This window comes from Capsella rubella, unplaced genomic scaffold (genome assembly GCF_000375325.1).
Source record: "Capsella rubella cultivar Monte Gargano unplaced genomic scaffold, Caprub1_0 scaffold_2, whole genome shotgun sequence".
Lineage (NCBI taxonomy): Eukaryota > Viridiplantae > Streptophyta > Magnoliopsida > Brassicales > Brassicaceae > Capsella > Capsella rubella.
The window spans coordinates 6,550,092-6,571,732 of NW_006238922.1; the positions used below are offsets into that span (position 1 = coordinate 6,550,092).

At 40.3% G+C, this 21,641-nt stretch overlaps 1 protein-coding gene and 1 pseudogene across 1 annotated transcript; one reads left to right on the top strand and one right to left on the bottom strand.

The window, feature by feature from the left end:
- LOC17896217 overlaps positions 1-21,641 on the bottom strand; it is a 50,454-nt pseudogene that overhangs the window by 18,417 nt on the left and 10,396 nt on the right.
- On the top strand, positions 5,132-7,875 carry LOC111832142. Its single transcript, XM_023788480.1, has 6 exons — positions 5,132-5,324; positions 5,469-5,754; positions 5,851-6,157; positions 6,557-6,817; positions 6,870-7,025; positions 7,834-7,875. The coding sequence occupies exons 1-6, from the start codon at positions 5,132-5,134 to the stop codon at positions 7,873-7,875; spliced, it is 1,245 nt and encodes a 414-aa protein (XP_023644248.1).

Here is a 21,641-nt window from a genome sequence, read left to right on the forward strand (position 1 = left end):
CCATTATAAATATGACTAATATGAAACTTAAAATCCAAAATCTTGAATGGAAGATTACAACAATAAGTTTACTAATTTAGGGAATCCAATTTAATATTGATTGGTTAAAATGAGTTTTGGAAACAAAAATCTCTCTCGAAATCTATAAATTATTCAAGGTTTATATTTACATAAATATGATTTAACGGGTTTGAGTTATATGTTTTTCTTACGAGTTATCTTATGGGTTAACAAAACAAAATAACAAATATAACTTAAACATAATTTTTTAGTCCCACGAGTTATAAAAAAATATCCCGCGAGTTAAGTAATAAAAATAACAATCAAAAATACAGTTACACAATCTTAAACACTAAAAAGGTAATAAAATTAACAAATATAACTTACATATATATTTTGTTTAGTCAAAACAATCGTCTCGCGGTGTACCGTGGGTTAAAACCTAGTATAAATAAAAATTCAAAACATATTTAAAACCCCGGCCTACGACTTTACAAAAGAAAAAAATGATTTTTTAATATTTTGTTATATTACTATATATATATAACTAAATTTACCACGTAAAAATTTTGTGGTATACTTTCTTTACTTGGTATATTTTTTTTTGTATTACCAAAATTGTATAACCAAATATTTCACAAAATTTATTGAGAAACTGATATCAATAACCTTTTTATGATACCCTCTTTTAAAAATACCCTCTTTTTTGCAATTTTCATTTTTGCCTTCTCTTAAATTTTAATGGCCATTTTACCCCTAGTTGAAAGAATATTCTTTCCCAAAGGAAGGAATATTCCTTTCAAAAAAATTTCCCCCAAAAATTTCCCGCCAAAAAAATTTCCGAGTAAAAATTTCCCGCCAAAAAATTTCCGCAAAAATTTTCCCCCAAAAACAAAATATTTTTACAAAATTTTCCCGCCATATATTTTAAAGGGTTTACAAGTTTTTTAAAGGGTCTTTTAAAGGTTTTAAAGGGATTTACAAGAGTTTTTAAATGGTTTTCATAAGATTTGTAATGGTTTTTAAATGATTTACAATGGTTTTTAAAAGTTTTTATAAGTTTATAACAGTTTTAAAAGGATTTAAAGGATTTTTAAAGGATTTAAATATTTACAAGGATTTTTAAAGGTTTTTAAAAAGGATTTACAAGTGTTTTAAAAAGGATTTACAAGTGTATTTAAAGGCATACAAAGATTTAAAAATAGTTTTAAAGGACTTACAAGGGATTTTAAAGAATTTTAGAAGTTTACAAAGGTTTTTAAAGGGTTTACAAAACTTTTTAAATGTATTACAAGTTCTTTAAAATGGTTTTTAAGGATTTACAAGGGTTTAGAAAGGGATCTAGAAGTTTATAAAATCTTTTATTAAATGATTTATCACGGTTATAAGGGGTTTGAAGGGATTTACAAGTGTTTATAAATGTTATAAAAAGGGTAATTTAGTCATTTTGTACATAGAAGAGTGTATTTTTGAAAATGGACACCTAGAGAGGGTACTTATAGAAAAGGGTATCTATCATAAAAATGTTAGTTGTGTGAATCCCCCAAATTTATTTGGTACTAGTCGGTTGCCCGCGCTACGCGCGGGAATTTATTATGTTGTATATGAGTAATTGATTTGTATTTTATTTTCTACTTCTTTTTTCACTATACCATACTTTACTTTTTTAAAACTTAGATTGTGTTTGTATAGAAAAACTATTGAGTTTTAGCCTCATTAGTTGTTGAGAAATTAAGTGTGTATAATATAAGTCGAAGTGTGGGCGTAAACGGAAATGCGGTGAAAAATTATTGAGAAACGTGTGCTATTAGGGTTTCTACCAAATATAGATCTAGATGTTAATATTTTGTGCCTTTTATATGTTGGCATGAAATTTGAACATGATTTGTGGGTTTCGGGCGGATTGTTATATTTTTAATTGTTTACATTATCTCTTTATATATTGTCATAATTTTATTTTTTTATGTTATTCATTTTTTGATTTGTCGTAATTATATCTCGTAATGATCATTTTTATACTATTATATATTTGTTTCTGATTTTATGTTATATATATATATATTTTATTTTTTCATATGGAACAATTTTTAAATTTAACATATCAGTATAATTTACTTTATATTTAGTTTATTTCATTTAATACTGTCTTTTGTTAATTTTCAATTTTTATGAAATATTGTTAATTTTTTACTCTTTTATTAGTTTAACATATGTGTTGTATTGGAAAAAATTAGTTAAATTCATATTGGAAACCTTTAAAAAATATTATTTTTATTTTCACGTTTTTATACGTTTAAAAAAAATGAGAATTGATGTTTCGGTCCGACCTATCTCATTTATGTTAGAAATTTTTGTGAGACATAAATTACATAGATTTATATTCTCAAAATTTCTTACTTTCTTTACTATTCTCGTTAAATCCCATAATATTTGGGTTTACATTGTGTAAATATAATCATATATATTTCTTAGTATAATCGATAATTAGTAAGTTTTTTTAACTTTTAAACAAATCATCTTTTTAGTTTTATAATGTATAATATAGAAAAAACCTTTGATATTCCTTTTTGAAAAACTTATTTACATAAGTTTAAATCTTAAAATTAAATGATAAAATGGTATAATTAATTTTAAAAATTAAATAATAAAATGAGGTGGATGATGATGTGGCATAAGGAGAAGAGAGAAAAAGTTAACTTTATATATATAGATATAAGTTTTGAATTTTAATGTGAGATAAAAAAAATTACTTTTATAATATGTTTTGATATTTGTTTTGTAAAATTATGTAGTATATTTACCTATTTATCAAAAATAGTTAAAATAAAAAATAAAATAATTATGGATTTTTTTTTTGAATTTTTTGTTGGTCATCGTCGGTTAGGCATGACGATGGTTACGGTTTATTAACCACCGGTTATGGTTATAAATATTTTTTAACCATAACCTTAACTTTTATATATACGGTTACAACGGTTATAGTTAAGGAAAACGGGGAAAATCAACCCAAACTATTTCTCGAAGGTATTTTCATACCCAAACTCGCGTACTCTGAATTTTACAACCCAAACCAGGTTTCAATTCAAATAACCCACCTGAACCACATCAAATTTTGTCGATTTCAACCTCGACGTTAATAGTATCCCTGCCCATCTTGAAGATTTGGACAATCAAGCTTAAGCTTCTGTAAAAACCAAGAGAAATTAAGCTTAAGCTTAAGCTTAATTGTCCAAATCTTCAAGATGGGCAGGGATACTGTTAACGTCGAGGTTGAAATTGACAAAATTTGATATAGTTCTAGTTGGTTATTTGAATTGAAAGCTAGTTTGGGTTGTAAAATTCAGAGTACGCGAGTTTGGGTATGAAAATACATTTGGGAAATAGTTATGGTTATATACAGTTACGGTTAAATCCGGTTACGGTTATTTGATGTTTATGATATAAATAATATTAAAGGCAAAATTTTATATTTTCTTACCATATCAAATAATGTTTATTTATAAATATGAAATATATGTAATTATATTATTCAAATATTTATAGTACATTAGTTAAAGAAATGATTTTTGTTTAATCAAATACAACTACAGATATATAAACTAATGGTTATGAACCTACAAATATTTAAATTAAATTATTTTTGATTTGATTAATGGAAATGAGTAGTGGAATGGATTAGGGTTACTAGTTGACATATTTAACCATTTTGTTTTTTGTCATCAACATATTTAACCATTTAAAACATTGTTTTAATGAGATAATTTTTAGATAAATTATCTCTAATAACCTTTTTATCATACCCTTTTGCAAAATTATCCTCTTTTTTTGTCATAATCATTTTTGCCCTCTCTTAAATTTTAGTGACCATTTTACCTCTAGTTGAAAAAATATTCTTTCCTTTGAACGGAATATTCTTTCCAAAAATTTTCCCGCCAAAATATTTTCCTACCAAAATTTATAAATGTTATAAAATGATTTACAAAGGTTTTAAAAGGTTTACTAAAGTTTTTGAAGGTTTTGAATGACTTTTAAAAGATTTACAAGGGTTTTAAAAAGAGTTTTTAAGGTTTTAAAAATATTTACAAGGTTTTTTAAGGAAATGCGGAAAAATTATGGCTGAAAATTTGGCGGTAAAATGTTTTGGCGGAAAAAAATTTGTCGGAAATTTTTGGGGGGAAAATTTTCGGAAGGAATATTCTTTTTGTTGGAATTTGGAAATAATATTCCTATCTTCATCATGTGATATATTAAAGGAGGCTGATTTAGTTATTTTGTACACGGAAGAAGGTATTTTCTAAATGAACACCAAAAGAAGGTATTCTTACAAAAGGGTAACCTAAAAAAGTTATTTGTGCAAATCCCCCTTGTGGGAGCTGAAATCCACGAACTGAAAACGGAGTGAACTCGAGTGGGCTCCTAATTCCCTGTCCGAACTCGTGAACAGAATTGCGAAATGATTGAGAGAAAATTGCTTAGTTTTATTTAGTATCTTTTGTCAAAAATCCGACCCCTTTACACTTTGTTTTTCCTCCTACTTATACTACTCTGGCAAGCATTGAACGCGCAGCGAACTCCGCTCCGCGAATCGCGCCATTCTCATTAAGGCGCCGCTTGACCCGCTGATAGCCCGTTTTAATTCTCCTTTCAAACCTTCGGCTCCTACTGGACTCCGCTTGACGGGCTGGGCAGTTCCAATAATGGGCCTTCGCCAACGGGCCTAAACGGAATGGGCTGTTAGCCCGGAACGCCAATTCCGGTACCCACAGTAAGCCCCCAAAGTCTTCCGAAGTGGTTCAGTTTGGGAGACTTTAATGCCACACAATTAAAGAAACTTCGATTCCCGAATCTGATATGATTGATTTGTTTTTATTCAAGGTTGCCTTTTCGGATTACCGTGCCCCGGTTTTGCTGCTTTGGAATCCCTAGGTTGCCGGCTATAAAACGCGACCTTCTAGCTTCCCTAGGTAATCATTGGGTTGCAGCCGCCGAGACGCTATAAAGGTAGAGCCTCCCTCCTTCGTTTTTCTTTTTAATTTCTCTCTCGCTTCTTCTATTTTTCTCTGTTTTGCCCGACGCTTCTCCTCGCCGTATCTTCTGCTACTTCCACTCCGTTCCCAAACTAAGCTTAAGCATGTCGCCGCCCAAGCAAACTCCAAAAGCCGGAGACGCTTCCCTCTCCAGTCAATTCGGCCCGCATCCCAGGTCGACGATAGGCGAGGAAGATTTAGTACACGTAAAGTTCCTCTGCGGCCTTACGTCTGAGACGGAGCTCATCGCTCCTGGGGATGATCTGTCGCTGGAGGATCCTCCTCCCGGGTACTGCTGTGCCTACGAGATATTTTTCTCAAAGTGCGGCCTATATTTTCTGCTGCCGGAGCTTCTGGTGAAGGCGATGTTCGCCCTCGGCATCACCCTCCCCTAGCTATGTCCGAACTTCGTCCGGACTATTCTTTGTCTGCAGACCTTAGCCGAAGAGCACGGCTACATCATCACCTTCCAGGACATCCTCCACCTTTACACAATAAAGAGTGGCCGGACTAGAGGGACCTTCTATCTCAGCCCGCTGGCCGGGTTCCGAGTCTTTGACGACTTCCCTGAGAAAGACGAACAGTACCGAAGTGGGTATTTCTTCTTCCCGGTTAACCGGGCCACCTTCGGTGATTTGCAGGAGCTGCTTGTCCCGCACTGGTCTCAGAAACCTGGTAGAACTGCGAGAAGATTCGAAAATTTCTTGCTATCACCTATCAGTTCGGGGTACTAACTCGTTTTCTCTTCTCCTTTTTTTTTAGCTTCCCTTGAGCGCGGACCATTATCTCAAACCTTCGCGAACTATTTCGTTACCTTCTGCAGTGCTGAAACTGCGTGGGACTCCTTCACCTGCCCCCATATCCGTGAGGCAGGTGCCCGCATCCGTACTAGGTTTCTTACTATCTCTTCTCCTCAGTCTGCCCCTCCCAAGATGAACTACCGCGAAGAGAGGGCTCACAAGAAAAAGATGGAGCTGAAAGAGAATGAACTAAAGAAGAAAATGGTTCGCGAGGTGATCACTCTGCCCGACAGCGACCTCAGCGCTGAATCTCCTGCCGCTCGCCCAGCTCCTGAAGAGGGTCAAGCCAGCGGGTCAAAGAAGCGGAAAGCCGCGGAACCCGCTTGTCCGGTACGTTCGAGCTCCAAGCCATGAGCTGAGGAGAAGCCCGCCGAGACCCCTGCCCCGAAGGGCTCCTTGCCTGCGGCTCCGAGTTCCGCTGATCCGAAGGCAACTCCGAGGCGCGAACTCCCGGGTAAACTACTTACTGATAGCTCACTTCTAATACACGAGCAACCCCGAGCTAACATAAAAGCTTCATTTTTAGCTCCTCCAAAATCCTTGGCTGACATGATGCGGAGCTCGGGTCCCCGCCTTCAAGGACATGTCCGTGAACAACCGGGAGGACTACTTCCGCTTCGCCGAGAAGGTCGGCGAGGTAAGCCTACTCCCTTTTGCTTCGCAAGTGGCTGCACCTTCACCCTTGTAAACACTTTCCTGTCTTTGGCAGATGCTCTTTGAGTTTAACAGCTCGGAGGTGAAGAAGGTGAAGAAGTACTAGTCCCTGGAGGCCTCCAAGTTCAACAAGAAGCTCAACCTGCAGATCGCCGAATCCTACGTGGAGGCTTGTCAAGACAAGCTAAAGCTGGCTGGGGAGCTGTACCTGAAGGCGACCACTGCCGAGACAGAGGCAAAGAAGGAACTCCAGGAGATCAAACTAAGAAATCAGCTCCTGGAAGCAGGGAACAACTCCGAGATGGAGAGGGTGCGAAGAGAGGAGCGGAGGAAAACGTGAGCCGAGCTCCGAGAAACAATCGACAAAATTGGGTCGCACCTCGAGGAGCATGACCGCTTAATGCCCCATGCAAGCCGAGCTGCTGAGATCACCGCCAACCGGATGTTGGTGGAAGAGATCGAGAAGGGCGAGATTGCCGACCTGAAGGAGGAGCTCAAAACCTTGAAAGCTGACAAGAAGGCTGCTCGCCTTGAGGCTGAAAAGGTAAAGGACTTAACGTTTGATCCTGCATCGTATACTGCTATATTGGCAGATACCCCCCCCACCCCCCCCCCCCCGAACTCGGGCCTGACCCCGCTCCTGCTCCCCTTATGATCGAGGAGCCTACTTCTGACCGCCTGTTATACCGAACCAGGAACTGGAGGCAATCTAGCCGGACCTCAGCAAGGAGGTAAACGCTTTTATGAACCCCGGGGGTGATGAAGCTCTTGTTGGCGAGGCGAGTGGCACCCCTTTGGCCTGCCCCGAAGACCTTGCCGCGGGCTCCGTGCTTACTTAACTTCCTATTCGGGGTTGTATTGGGCTTAGACCCCCCCTTTTGTTTATTGCTATCATTACTTTTGCTTTCGGTTGCTTTTTGCTTATTTTACGAACTTCCTAAGATTCATGCACGTGTTTTTGACCACGGAGGTCACACTCTTATAATTGCTTCAGACTCTACTAAGTTTGCTTTATATCGTTTTTAAGATGTGGCAACACTTTATTACCATCTTGCTTAAAAAGAACTTATATTATTATTAGCTGGACTCGACAAACCGAGCTGCCTACGTACCCAAAAAGGGGATCAAGCACACCGTAGTTCGATTACAAGTGTTTATCACTACTTTTTTTTAAAGGTGTAGAATCGCTTAAGATGCAGGGCATTCCACGACCTGGGGACCTTCTTTCCGGACAGTTCCTCGAGGCGATAAACCCCGTTACGCACCTCAGCAACAATTTTGTAACGGCCCTCCCAATTCACACCAAGTTTTCTGGCGTTAAGCTCTCTTGTATTTTCGTAAACTTTTCTTAGCACAAGATCGCCCACGTTGAGATCGCGACCCCTTACTCTTGAGTTGTAATACTTCGCGATCGTGCTCTAGTAATGCTGCAAACGAACTAAAGCCCGATCGCGTTTCTCCTCGATGAAATCGAGGGCATCCCGAAGAGATTCTTCATTCTCTTCGGGCATCGTGGGGTTCGTGGTTACCCGGACTCCTGGTACAGCGAGCTCTGCTAGGACTACCGCCTCTGTCCCATACACCAGCAAAAAAGGGGTTTCATGCGTTGCCCGCCGAGGCGTCGTTCGGATTGCCCATAATACGCCTTGTAGTTCCTCGGCCCACCGACCCTTATATGAATCCAGCCGCTTCTTTAGGTTAGCCAAAATTACTTTATTCATAGCTTCGGCCTGGTCGTTCCCTTGTGGGTAGTGGGGTGTAAACTTGCTCAACTGAATCTTCTAGTGGGCACAAAATGCTTCGAACTGCCTCGATACGAACTGCGACCCATTATCCGTTACTATCTCGTACGGGAGTCCGTGACGGCAAATCACATCATTCCATATGAACTGCTGGACCTGAGAACTCGTTACGACGGAATACGCGGCCGCCTCTACCCACTTGGAAAAGTAATCGGTGAGGACTAGCAGGAACCTCACCCCCCTCGTCGAGTTGTGCAAAGGCCCTATTATGTCCATCGACCACCTCATGAACGCGTAGGGAGCCGAGATTGACGACATGAGTTCCGAGGGTTGATGAATAGTGGGGGCGTGCCTTTTGCACCTCTCGCAATTTCTTACAAACTCTTCACAGTCCGCTTTCATCGTTGGCCAAAAGAAACCGTACCGCTTGATTTTGATTACCAGTGTTCGGGCCCCTGCGTGATCCCCATTGGGTCTATCGTGGACCGACCGCATCACTATCCTTGGCGACTTCCCGGCGATGCAAGTTAAATAAGGACCTCTGACACTGCGACGGAGTAGACCCTCATTGTGCAGACAGAATCGGGCCGACACGGTTCTAATCTTCCGAGCCTGCCATTTATCTTGGGGCAGCTCACCTTCCCTTAGGCAGTCTAGGATGGCGGCTCTCCAGTTCACTCCTTGGTCCTTCTCTGGGAGCCCCGAGGGGTCCTCTGGCCCTTCCTCCCCAGGCTCCTCACGGCAAGGGAATCAGGCTGCTGGGGTCCCAGCCGGCGCTTCGGAGTTTTCCTCACTTTCAGGAGCAGGGAGATCCCCCGGCAATGAAACGTTCCATCAAGGTCTAACGGCCTTGGTAGGGACGTCGGGTAGTTCATGGACTATGGTTCCTGCTACTCGGGAACGCGGTTCAGCTCTTCAGCTACGAGATGAACCGCGTTCTTTGCTTGATGGAGCTCATCGATTGTTATATCCGGCATTCCCCCGTTCATGAACCTCTCAGCGAGTAAGTTCATGAGTTTTTTGCAGTTCCGGGTAGCGTGCCCAGCCACCTTGTGGAGTTCGCAAAAAGAATCGTCTTCCTTCTCCTCCCGGGTCTACTTATTGTTTGGTAAGGCCCCGTTTCTGCCTCGTGGTCCGAATCCTTGTTTCGACGGGGCGCCCTTTGGACCCCCCTTCTGGTGGTCCACCGCGAAAGTGGCTGGTCCCGGCCTTTGTCCCTGCACGCTCCGTCTAGCTCCCTGATCGAAGCTCGGCTTGGGAGTTACTTTGTACTTCTTGGCGAGTGCGGCTTTCTACTCCTCCGCTACGATCCAGTTCGATGCCCGATGAAGGGCGTCCTGGATACTAGAAGGGCGGTTAACCGTCAGCTCTTCCCTGAGTCAAGACTCGTGCCACAACCCATTTTTAAGGGCGGACAATGCCGCCGAGTCGGAGAGTCCGGGAATCTGGACCATTATTTCTTTAAACTTTGTGATGTAAGACCGAAGTGAATCGTTCGGACCCTGGCTCAAATTCCACAACTGAGCGTCGGTCACACCTACTCCTATGAAACTCGAATATTGCTTCACGAATGTAGTGGAGAGCTGAGTGAAGCTGTCGATCGTCCCTTCTTGAAGCGAGGCAAACCACAGGAGGGCTGGTCCGACGAATTTTTCGGCAAGAGCTTACAATACCCCGCATCCTCCTCATGAGGCTTAAAGTCCACCCTTCCTACCGTAAGGAGGAAAGTGTGGAGGTGAACTTTAGGGTCACCCTTTCCTTCATAGCTGAGAAATTTAACCTTTCGCGCATCCTTAATGCGCATTGTCGAGATTCTAGGCGAGAAAGGAGTCCTCTTCGACTCCTCGATAACTCGATCGATATCCGAGGCGGAGCTCGTCGCGTGGTGGACCTTTGACTGCATGGCTCGGATCTCATTCTGGAGGATTGAAATTTCCGGATTGGGCATGACCACCGCCCTGTCCTGGGTCGGAGTACGGATGCGGCCAGGCGTGGAGCTCCTACTCGCGGGAGGATGAGTTTCCTGGCCGGGGTACGGAATGGCCGTCCCTTGCGGAGGTGCTAATGCCGACAAACCAGCCTCTCTTGGCTGGTTTTCTGCCGAGTTCACAGCGACTGGGGGAACTGGTCGCCCGCTCCCCGGGGACGTCGCTGGTAACCCCCCACCAAAATCGAGCATATGGGACCGGCGGAGCGTGGTACTGACACATGTCCCTTCCACAAGCGCGTCCACTTGGGCTGCGTAAGCGTTGTGAGCGTTGGACAGCTCGGAGACGGTTTCGGACAAGGCGGCCACCTGAGCGGTGGACCGCTCCTCGAATCCTCCGAGCTTCTCCGAGAGCGCAGCTGTAGCTAACTGCTGCTGCTCTGTCTTCCCGGATAAATCCTGCAATAACTTCTGAATAGAAACGAGGGTTACCTGACTATCATCGCTCGACATTTTGCTAGAATGAGGACGGAAGGTTGGAAACAGGGAATCGGTGGGTTAGGGAATAAGAATCCCCACAAACGGCGCCAAAATGTGGGAGCTGAAATCCACGAACTGAAAACGGAGTGAACTCGAGTGGGCTCCTAATTCCCTGTCCGAACTAGTGAACAGAATTGCGAAATGATTGAGAGAAAATTGCTTAGTTTTATTTAGTATCTTTTGCCAAAAATACGACCCCTTTACACTTTGTTTTTCCTCCTACTTATACTACTCTGGCAAGCATTGAACGCGCAGCGAACTTTGCTCCGCGAATCGCGCCATTCTCATTAAGGCGCCGCTTGACCCGCTGATAGCCCGTTTTGATTCTCCTTTCAAACCTTCAGCTCCTACTGGACTCCGCCTGATGGGCTGGGCAGTTCCAATAATGGACCTTCGCCAACGGGCCTAAACGGAATGGGCTGTTAGCCCGGAACGCCAATTTCGGTACCCACACCACTAATTTTTATTCTATGTTTAATTTTAAGGTTAATCGTACGGTTAACTAACGGTTTTATACGGTTACGGTTGATAACGATTACGATTAATATTTTTTATAACTGTGACAGATTTATTTTTACAGTTAACGGTTATGGTTTTTAACCGTTTTATACGGTTATGGTTGAAAAACGGTCTGGTTATAGTTAGAAATACGATTAAAATAAGATTTTAGTCATTCTTAACGTTGGTCAATGCCGATCAAAATTGGTCAACGCCATATTTCAGCGATAAAGTCACCAAAAAAATGGTTATTGTATTGTATACATAGCTTATGCTTGTTTATTTATGTCCTTATGTAATAACAATAGTTCATGTAATTAACGAACAATTATACCATTTACATGTATGTTGCTGAGAATGATTTTTTCAATTTTAAATAAACAAAGCCGGACTGAACTCATAAACCTTTTTTAACACCCGATAACACATTATGCTCATTCTTGAGTTTACATCTTTTCATTTTATTCACGTTTGACTTTATTTTTTGTTTCTATAAACTCGACCGACTTCAAATAAACTAGCATCTTATTTTTATTTTTTTATTTTTTTTGCTAAGAATGTAAATATCATTTCATGAAATGAAAGTTTAAGTATTACATCAAGTAATTCCTAAATACATGGTTCTATGCCAAAAAAGTTTAAAAAACATAGAAGCATAAACATTCGAGCTTCAAATCAACATCTAAAACCACAAGCAGTAAAACTAATTGGACGTCGAGAAGAGAACTCGATAAAATGACTCCCCTAAGGAAAAGAAGGCAAGAAACAAGAGCAGAAAGGGAAATAGGTGGACATCAGACTGTTGTGGAAGCGAAGCGGAAGTCCCTTCAACGTGAGCCCGAAACCAAAAAAAGCTGCGGAGCATCACGAGCTAAAGGTGGCACGCAATGCTGTTCTCTACCGAGACCCCAACAGTAGCGCGAACAAAGCAACATCATATCCTCCAAAAGCCACATACTAACACCTCCAAAATGCAAAGAACAATCACAGTAAACCACAACCAAACTGAAGTTTCACTAGCCACTACAAATACTTAGCTGATGAAAGAGAGCGAAAGGCATTGAAGGAGGTGAACCAAGGTAGCAGAATAAACTCAAACATCAAGTAGCAAAGCCAACAAGCGCGACATAGCCGGAGTTGCGTGGACATGCCATCGAATCTGCGACACAAGGCTAACCTCAAAACCTGTATCAAGCAAAGACAACTACTCCTTCCAGCCGAAACTCACTAGAATCCTGAACAAGCAGAAAGAGACTCGGGCAAATCAAGTCTAAAGCATTAAGTCTGCAATGACTTGGGAGATGGCACGAATAGCGATGGAACCTGGTGACCAAAGGAGCAAGAGAAGTCGGCTCTTGAAAGGAGGCCATACAAATAACAACAATCTTCATGAATAATTCATTCCCTTTGCAGACCTATGAGCTGAAGATCGGAACAACCAGGATTCTGCAACCTAATCACTAACCACACCAACCTAAACTCCAACAAACAACAGAGCTCACTGTACTCAACGAAGAGACAATAAGACAGGGAGACCAACGACTCTAATTCACAGAGCGGCAGCAGTGGCGAACAGCTTGAAGACTAGCAGCAAACGAAGGAAGGAGGAGAGCAGAAGCTTACCAACACAAAGGCGGAGTAACAAAACACCGCCAAACCTCTACCAAAGGAAGATCCGCCGCACGCCAAAGGGAAGGAGAAGAGTGATGAAAGAGACCACAAATCTACAAACCACTTGCCAGAAATGACCATAGCACCACTTGATAATAAAATCAAGAAGTCGAGCGAAGCTAAACAACACTCAAAATCACCGAGGTTCACCGCGTGTACAGACGTCCTAAAAGTCACCGTCTTCAAGCAACCATATAAGGAGCGAGCACGCCGTGGCGGTGAATTCGCCGAAAACGCTGAAAGGTCCCCAACAAGTCGACGCCTTTTCAATCGAAGGAAGAGTTTCCAGAGAACGAAGCCACTTAGATCTGTCACCAACGCTCGTCAAATCACAGTTGTGAAGGTGCCCAACCGATGAACGGAGAACCGAGAAGCCCTCTCACGGCCATGGCGAGAGGCGCCAATGACCGGAGAGGCAAGAACTGCGGCAGATCTAGGTTTTACAAGCAGTGGTTGTCGGGGGGGGGGGGAAATAGCACGCGCGTCTCCGACATGCGCCCGACTTCGAGGTTTAGTCTTTATTTATTTAGTTTTTATTTTTATTTTTGAAGTGTAATTTTCTAATCCACAAAAAAAAAAGACAGAATTACAAAAAAATCATTTTTGCCACAACTAAATAAACCGGCCGGTACAAATTTCGAATTTTGGTGTCAGATTTTGTATTTTTCCAAACCACAAATAAAATTGAAACATAAATATTTCAATTTGGCCACAACTAATTAAACCGGGCCGGTACAAAAGCTGTATTTTGTTTTTGGAGGTTTCTTGCTTTATCACCACCGCACATCTTCGTCTTCCTCGAGCTTCTTCTCCACGGCGAAGAGTTAACCCAAAGCTTCTTCTTCTTCTTCTTCTTCTTCTTCTTCTTCTTCTTCTTCTTCTTCTTCTTCTTCCTACATAGCTCTTGTGTAATCTCATGGTCTTACATAGCTACATAGCACATCACCCAGATTCACCATCACCACACCTTATCCACACCCACACTTACGCCTCCGCACGTACACCTCACGCGCCGCCCCATTTTTACAGGTAAAAGCTTTCCAGCGCGGTGACTTCGATCGTTTCGCTAATGATGTTAAGTCCGGTAAAGCTTAGAGAGATGCGTGGAGAACCGCTAACGATGGATTCGAACAATTTGTCTTTGAGGCTAAGAAAACCGCCGAGCGAATTGATGGTCAGTACGCTGTTTCTCACCGGTTTAGCTCCGCTGCTAGTTCCGCCGGACCGTGCTCGTGAGATTGATCGTGAATTTGGGATTAGTCCTCGTGTTAGAAGTCTCTCTGCCGATTTTAGTAGAAATTTCCCTAAGGTATACTTATGAATTGAGTTTTTGGTTTAGCTTCTCATGAAGATGAACTCAATTTTCATGTGCTATGCTATTAAGCCATTCTCATGGTAGATTTTTGAGTCAAAAATCCGAACCGGAACAGATCCGGAAAATTAGACCCAAATCCGAACCCAAAATTTTAAATTTACCCTATTGGGTCCTAAACTCCTCTACCCGAAAATCCGAATCCGAACCCGAACCGAACCCGAACCCGAAACTACCCGAAATAAAAATGTATAAAAATAATTTAGTACCTGAATACCCGAGTTATCTATTCAAATATCCGAATTTATACCCAAAATTCTGATTTTTTACCCAAAAATCCCGGTATATATTAAAAAAATTCCGAATTTTTATCCAAAAATCTGGGTATTTACCCAACAAAATCAGGTATTTGTCCGAAAACCCGAAAATTTACCCGAAAATATTTGGGTAGTGGGGTAAATTTTCGGGTATTTGTGGACCCGAAAAATTCTCGGAATTTTAACGGTTCTGAAAGTTTATACCCGAACCGACCCAAACCCGAATGGACCCGAACCGAAACCAAACCGAATTTTTATGTTTACCTTATTGGGTCCTAAACTACTCTACCCGAGAAACCCGAATGGTTTTTATCCGAACCCGATCCAAGTACCCGAATGCCCAGGGCTAGTCGCTATTGTCATTATTGATAATGTTATATTATCAGGTGGAGCAAAATTGGGTCTAGCCCATCACCTAGTTAATTATAAAACTTTTCAAGATAATATACGAAGATCAGATAAGAATCTTGAAAAAGATATTGGGCCTGGTTAAAAAGTTTTTTGTTCTATTTTTTAAAGTTGATAAACAAAGTTCTTTTGCAAACATATCAAACCCGTGGAATATAAATGTTCTTTATTGTATTAAAAGACGAGTAAATTTTGTAAGTAATAGCAGATTTTAGAGTAATTTGTAAATAAAAAAACCCCAACAGATCAAGCCCAATAATTATTTGAAAAATTGCAAAATATAAGATAATCATCCAATAAGATTAATGGAAGCCCAACAATAATAAAAAATGACTATCCCAAGAAGGACGGGTCCATCAATCATGTGGATTGATCAATTTTTGTGTAAGGCATAAATTGATCACAGTAGAAAGATCAGAGATCTATCTTGAAAAAGGGATTGACCGATCAAAATGAATAATTTTGGGAGACCTCTTGTGGTAACCAATAAGAACAAGAACGTGCAGGTGCGGATTGGTAGGAATAAATCGATTTAGTGAGAAGTTTTCTTCTAAGTGTTCCTACCAACACAAAACTTTGAAAGGTTACCACATCGATCCCGGAAGGAATGCTGGAGTAGTCAAAGGATGGGGGACCTTCCGGGACGTGGTTGTCGAAACTGTGTGAGTGAGGCCACAACACAGAGAAAGATCATGTGGTGATTTTTAGGGCCGGTAAACAAGTCTTTAAGCCTCCTGGACGTAGCAAACTGGCCGTCGAATATTGGTGGGCTCACGGGCCTAGTGAAAAGACGTGAGGCCCACTAAGAGAGGTGGACCCATGGGCTGGTGATGAACATGGGGCCCTCTAGAGAGGTGGCGGTTGGGGCGTTACACTACGCCACATATATGAGGGTCGATAACCCATTTTAGTCTCCATGAAAAGCACGTTTGGGTAATATACTGCTTTATAAACTCTGGCCAGTAGAGACGAAGGAGAGTTTAGAAGCCTCCATGACTGTTTCGCAAGCAAAGCTTGATTAAACCTGCCATATCACGGAATCCCAATCCTCCTCTGTCCTTTGATCTACAAACTTTCTCCCAAGCAACCTAATGCATCTTGTCTTTATCCTCATGAGCACTCCACCAAAACTGCATCACAGCACTTGTAATTTGCTTTCTTTGATGTTTAGTCAACTTTAAACAGGACATTGCATAAACAGGAAGGGTCATTGCTATAGATTTTAACAAAACTTTCTTCCTGCCGAAAGAGAGTGTCTTCTCAAACCAGCCACTAAGTCTTGACTTCAATCTATCCATGATAAAGTTAAGGAGGTCGTGCTTTGATCCACTAAAACACTCAGGAAGTCTCATGTACTTGCCATCACCACCCTCTTGTTCAATACAAAAAAACAGCCCTAGCATTTGTCGCATGTAAGGGTCTAACTTCTTCCCAAAAGTAATCTCCTGCCCCAAAGCCTTTCCATACAGCTCAAGGCATTTCAAATATTCAGTACACTCTATAAGGCTTGCTTGAAAAAGGAAAAGACTATCATCCACAAAGAGCAGATGTTGAATCGATGGACAGGAAGGTGAAGGTTTCATTCATGTTAATCTTCCGTCAAGCTCAGCTTTATTCATGATGTGCACCAAAGCTTCAACACAAAGAATGAAGAAAAAAGGCGATAATGGATCACTCTGCCGTAGTCCTCTTTGGGTTGAATATATCCATATGAAGCTCCATTAATAAGAATAGAATATGACACCAAGGTAACACAACTCATTATCCATTTCCCCCACTTGATATTAAAACCTAGCCGACTAAGTAGCTCTTCTAAAAAAGACCACTCAACTCGATCATAAGCTTTACACATATCGGCTTTATAACCATGAAATCTACATCACAACTAGTATTTGTCTTCAAGGCATGAATGAGTTCATGTGCAAGTAAAATATTGTCTAATATCAACCGGCCGGAAACGAAAGCTCCCTGAGTATCCGAGACAATAGAAGGTAAAATGCATTTTAATCGATTGCACATAACCTTAGAAACAATCTTGTATAGTACCGAACAAAGACTAATTGGTCAGAGATCAGTCATCTTTGATGGATTTCAATTCTTTGGGATCAAAAAAATCTGTGTGAAGTTCCACTCAGGCGGTAAGGAACCAGATTCAAAAAACTGTTGTACCTCAGATATAACTTGAGGCCCAATAATGTCCCAAAAAGATTGATAAAAACACCCCGACATGCCATTAGCTCTTGGGGTACTGTCACCTCTACTGAATACTGCCACCTTAATCTCCTCGCCTGATACTGCATGCACTAGAGCAGCATTCATCAGAGATGAAACGCGCGGAAGCTAACCATCCAAAGCTTCTGAAATGAGGCATGGAGAGGAGCTCGAGAACATTTTGCGGAAGTAATCAACAACCACTTCCTCTTTTGAGCCTTTAGAGAACTACTCAACACCCATGTCATTAAATATGGAGATAATTTTATTATGAACTCGGCGTTGTTTAACACTCCCATAGAAAAACCGAGTGTTCTGATCATTGTTACGCATCCATTTTTCTTTGCTCTGCTGCTTCCAAAAGAATTCTTCCTCATGACAAGCTTCAACTAATTTCCACTGTAGATTTTTCATAAACTAAAAATCTGGTATTAGTTTAGCTCCCTCAATTTCAAGTTCATATAACAGCCTCGAAATATTCTCCTGAGAGTTCTGGTTAGTAGATTTCCAGAGAGATATAGACCTTCTACAATCCTCAAGACGGCTCATTAAGGAATAGTTATCCAAAGCTAAACCTTTATTCCAACCCTCTCTCACTACCTCAAAGAAATCCGTTCTCGAAACCCTCCTTTTTTGAAACATAAACCGGCCTCGTTACAACGTGTTTTCATTCACAAACCTTGTGATGATAGGGCGATGATCAGAGCCAATCCTTTCCAAATACTTAGTTTGCACCCTTAGAAAAAGATGAAACCAAGCTACATTACCAAGAGCTCTATAAAGCTTACATTGCACCCAAACTTGATTGCGTTCCCCAGCCCATGAAAATTTATTACCAATACTAGCAATTTTCGGTTTACCAGACACCGGATCAATGCCAACTTTATCATCAGTCAAAAATCCAAACAAAGGATCATCCTTACTAATTTTTGGAACCAGACAACTTAGAATGATCGATTTAATTCCTCCCGTAGCAACAGCTTGCCGGTTTGAGGGATTAAACGGGCAGCTTTCCTTGTCATGAGTTAGCCTTTGACACTGATTGCATCGGTGGCGGATTCTCTCATACTCCATGCCAATGTTAACATCTCTCCATATATGATCTAGAGTTCTCTAGAATTATTCAAGGGTTTGTTTACATCATATAGAACTCTAACTCTGACATATCCCTTGCTTAGTGTTTTCAAGGGATCAAAAGCAGCAAGAGTAACCTGTCCAATATGTGCTACAATTTCCTTAATGGTACCAGCTGTGTTAAAGTTCAACGGAATATTGCGAAGACGGATCCATATTGGCAGCACCTTCAAGTAATCAGCTGGCTGTTTTTCCACCCATCGCTCCAGCGTAATACTCCAGTCATTGAAGGTCCAAGCACCGGTATATAAGACCGTAATTAACTTAGACTCTGAATCAAAGAAGAACTTAAAACTGTTCATTAGAAAGAGCTATTCCTCTAGCTCTGTTGTACACTCGCCATAAGTGAGGCATTTCATGAATCAAGTCAGACATCTTCTGGTTCTCTGGGCACAACAGACGACCAATGATACTACTCTTGTTTTGCAAGCAAGAACTGAACTGCGGAAGGTTTTGCAGCACAATCGGTTTATCATCTTCAATCGACATCTCATGCAAAGCTCTATCCAACTCATACTCTAAGACTGCACGTAATTAACGTATCAAACAAGGGTTTTGAGCTTTAACACCAGTAGGTTCGACGACGGCTCTCAAGAACACGACGAAATTGGTTAAATATATAAAAGATCTCCAAAGATTCTGTAACAAAAGTGATAGAAACAGAAAATATTCTCCCAAATCCGGCGAAAACAAAGATATTCCCGGTTTACTTAAGTTCTCTCCCTAGAGATAAAAATCGCCTCTCTTTTTACTATGATTCCTTGTGTCATGTACTATTTATCTATTTACTCATTAGTCATTACCAATCTATATTAACATTTTTGAAGTACGTTTTGGGTTATAACCTTTTATTTTGTATTATTTGCATAATTAACCCCTTGCGATTTGAATAAATAAAAAACTTTAAATTAAATTTGGTAATTAAATCATAATAAAATTGCAAAATTGGAAATCAATATTTATTACATTTAATAAAATTTCCTAAAATATCTCCCTAATAAATAAAATATTTCTCCAATATCTTTATATGAAATTATTTGTTTTGAAATAATATTATTACATAAAACATATGTATAGTAAAAATATAATTTTTAGCATATGTAGCAATTTGAATTTTTGAAAACGAGCGTATATTACTCAATCGATACAAAAATGTATGTACTAAACTATTATTGATAATTGTGATAATTGTGTAGCACGTGTCATGTGATAGAACGAGTTATAAATTACATATATGTTTTTATGGGTTGTCTACTATAGTCAAGCTCACAAAATATTTTAATTTCAAATTAGACTATTTGAACTAAAGATGTTATGCCAACATCATTTCATTATTTTGAATATTAGACTTATATAGTTAAGTTGTCAAATTACGATGACATACAAACAAATTATCATGCCATATTTCATTAGATAAATTATAGAATTAACAATCAAAATACAGTAGTACAATCTTATAAACCAAACAAAATTTATTTTAAAAAAAATATTTTAAAATATCGTCCCGCGGTGTACAGCGGGTTAAATTCTAGTAAAATATTAAATCAGCACTATTATATTAGGATTTAACATAATTTTGTTCAATTAAGTAAAATCATAACGGAAAATCGAATAGGTTACTATGTGCAAATCTAAAGGCTGTGTAGTCTACAATATTACAAATTTCTTGGTCATTAACAAAAAGAAAGCTACAAGATTAAGAATTTTTTGGGCATAATACTTTAGTATTGTGTATTTCCATATTTCTTGATCTCGTATATTTGTGTATATTATCTAGTTTCCTTATGCTTAGATATAAAACTTGGGCAATACATTTTGTATGTTTGTATATATACTTCACCTAAGCATTCTAATAAAACACAGAAAACATTATCTATTGATCGACTCTAAATTTATCATGGTATCAGAGCAGTAATCGAATTCTGGGATTCTCTTTGTTTTTTTTAGAATTGATTTCGTATCTTTGTGACGATGGCTGAAGAACACAGAGCGATGGTACCTGCGAAACCGACGGAGAATCAACGACGAACGATCTCTCCTTATGACCAAACCTTGAACGACAACCCCGGAAGCATCATCTCACGCCCTTTGTTGTATGAAGATAATTACGAAGAGTGGGCCGTGAATTTGGACACCGCTCTTCACTCTCAAAAGAAATTTGGTTTTCTTGATGGCTCTATCAAGGAACCAGCTGAAAACTCGCAGGACTATGAAGATTGGAAACCTATCAATGCTCTCATAGTCTTCTGGATTAAGATGACAATTGAACCGAAGCCCCTGTCGAATATCTCTCACAAACCGATTGCAAAAGACTGGGGGGATCATATTCGAAGCCGGTACCGTGTGACCAACGGTCCAAGGATTCAGCAGCTGCAACAAGATCTAGCCTACTGTCAACAAGTAGGTCTTAGCATTGAGACATACTACGGACGGCTCAGAAAACTGTGGGATGCTCTCATCTGCTATCGACCTCCTTTGGTGTGCACATGTGGTCATTGCACATGTGATCTCAATGGTGAGGATGAAAAACGAAGGGAAGGAGACAAGGTTCATAATTTTCTGCGTGGTCTTGATGAATCGACTTATGGAATGGTGAAATAGAATTTGATGGCTCGAGATCCTCTACCTACATAGGAAGAAATATACTTAAAAGTTACACATGATGAAGATGCTCGCTTGAAGAAGAAAAGCTTTGAAGAAAAAAAACTGAAAATATGGCATTTGTTGCACAAACACAACGACCTCGCTCTCATTATGATGATAAAACCACAAGCGTTATGTGCACAAATTGCGGTCGAGCTGGGCATCAAGCGGAATTTTTTTCAAATCTTGGGATTTCCTTAAAATGGTGGGGTGATAGACCATGGAATCGAACCGGTCGTGGAAGAGGAACAACTCCGGCAGCTAGTGGTACACGGGGTCGCGGTGGCCCTGCTCGTGTAAACGTTGCTAAGATTGTTGAAGGACCTGGTCTCGGGGTGGAAAATGTAGCTGTAACAGATGCTGACCATGATGCTGTTTTGGGACTGACCGATGAGCAATGGTTGAGCGTTCAACGAGTAACGAGTGTAGCAAAAACTGGTACAAGCGAACAAATGTCTGGTAAGATACTCTCTTTTTCTTGGATTTTAGACATAGGTGCTACTCATCACTTGACTTGTAAGAAAGAGATTCTTAAGAACATACAAAAATCTACACCAACTCAGATTATGCTAGTAGATGGTAGAGTTGTTACAAGTGAAACAGTTGGTACAGTTGTGTTAAATTCGCACCTTAGTTTGATTGAGGTTTTCTACTTTGAGAATTTGGGCTTTGATTTGATCTCGGTAACACAACTAATGGAAGAAAATAATTGTGTGATGCAATTTGCTGTTCCATTTTGTGTTCTTCAGGACCGTAC

Coding starts and splice junctions, on each gene's coding strand:
- LOC111832142 (XM_023788480.1), top strand. CDS start 5,132: ATGTCGCCGCCCAAGCAAACTCCAAAAGCCGGAGACGCTTCCCTCTCC. Junction 5,755..5,850: donor CTATCACCTATCAGTTCGGG/GTACTAACTCGT, acceptor TACCTTCTGCAG/TGCTGAAACTGCGTGGGACT. Junction 6,158..6,556: donor CCGCGGAACCCGCTTGTCCG/GTACGTTCGAGC, acceptor TGAGTTTAACAG/CTCGGAGGTGAAGAAGGTGA.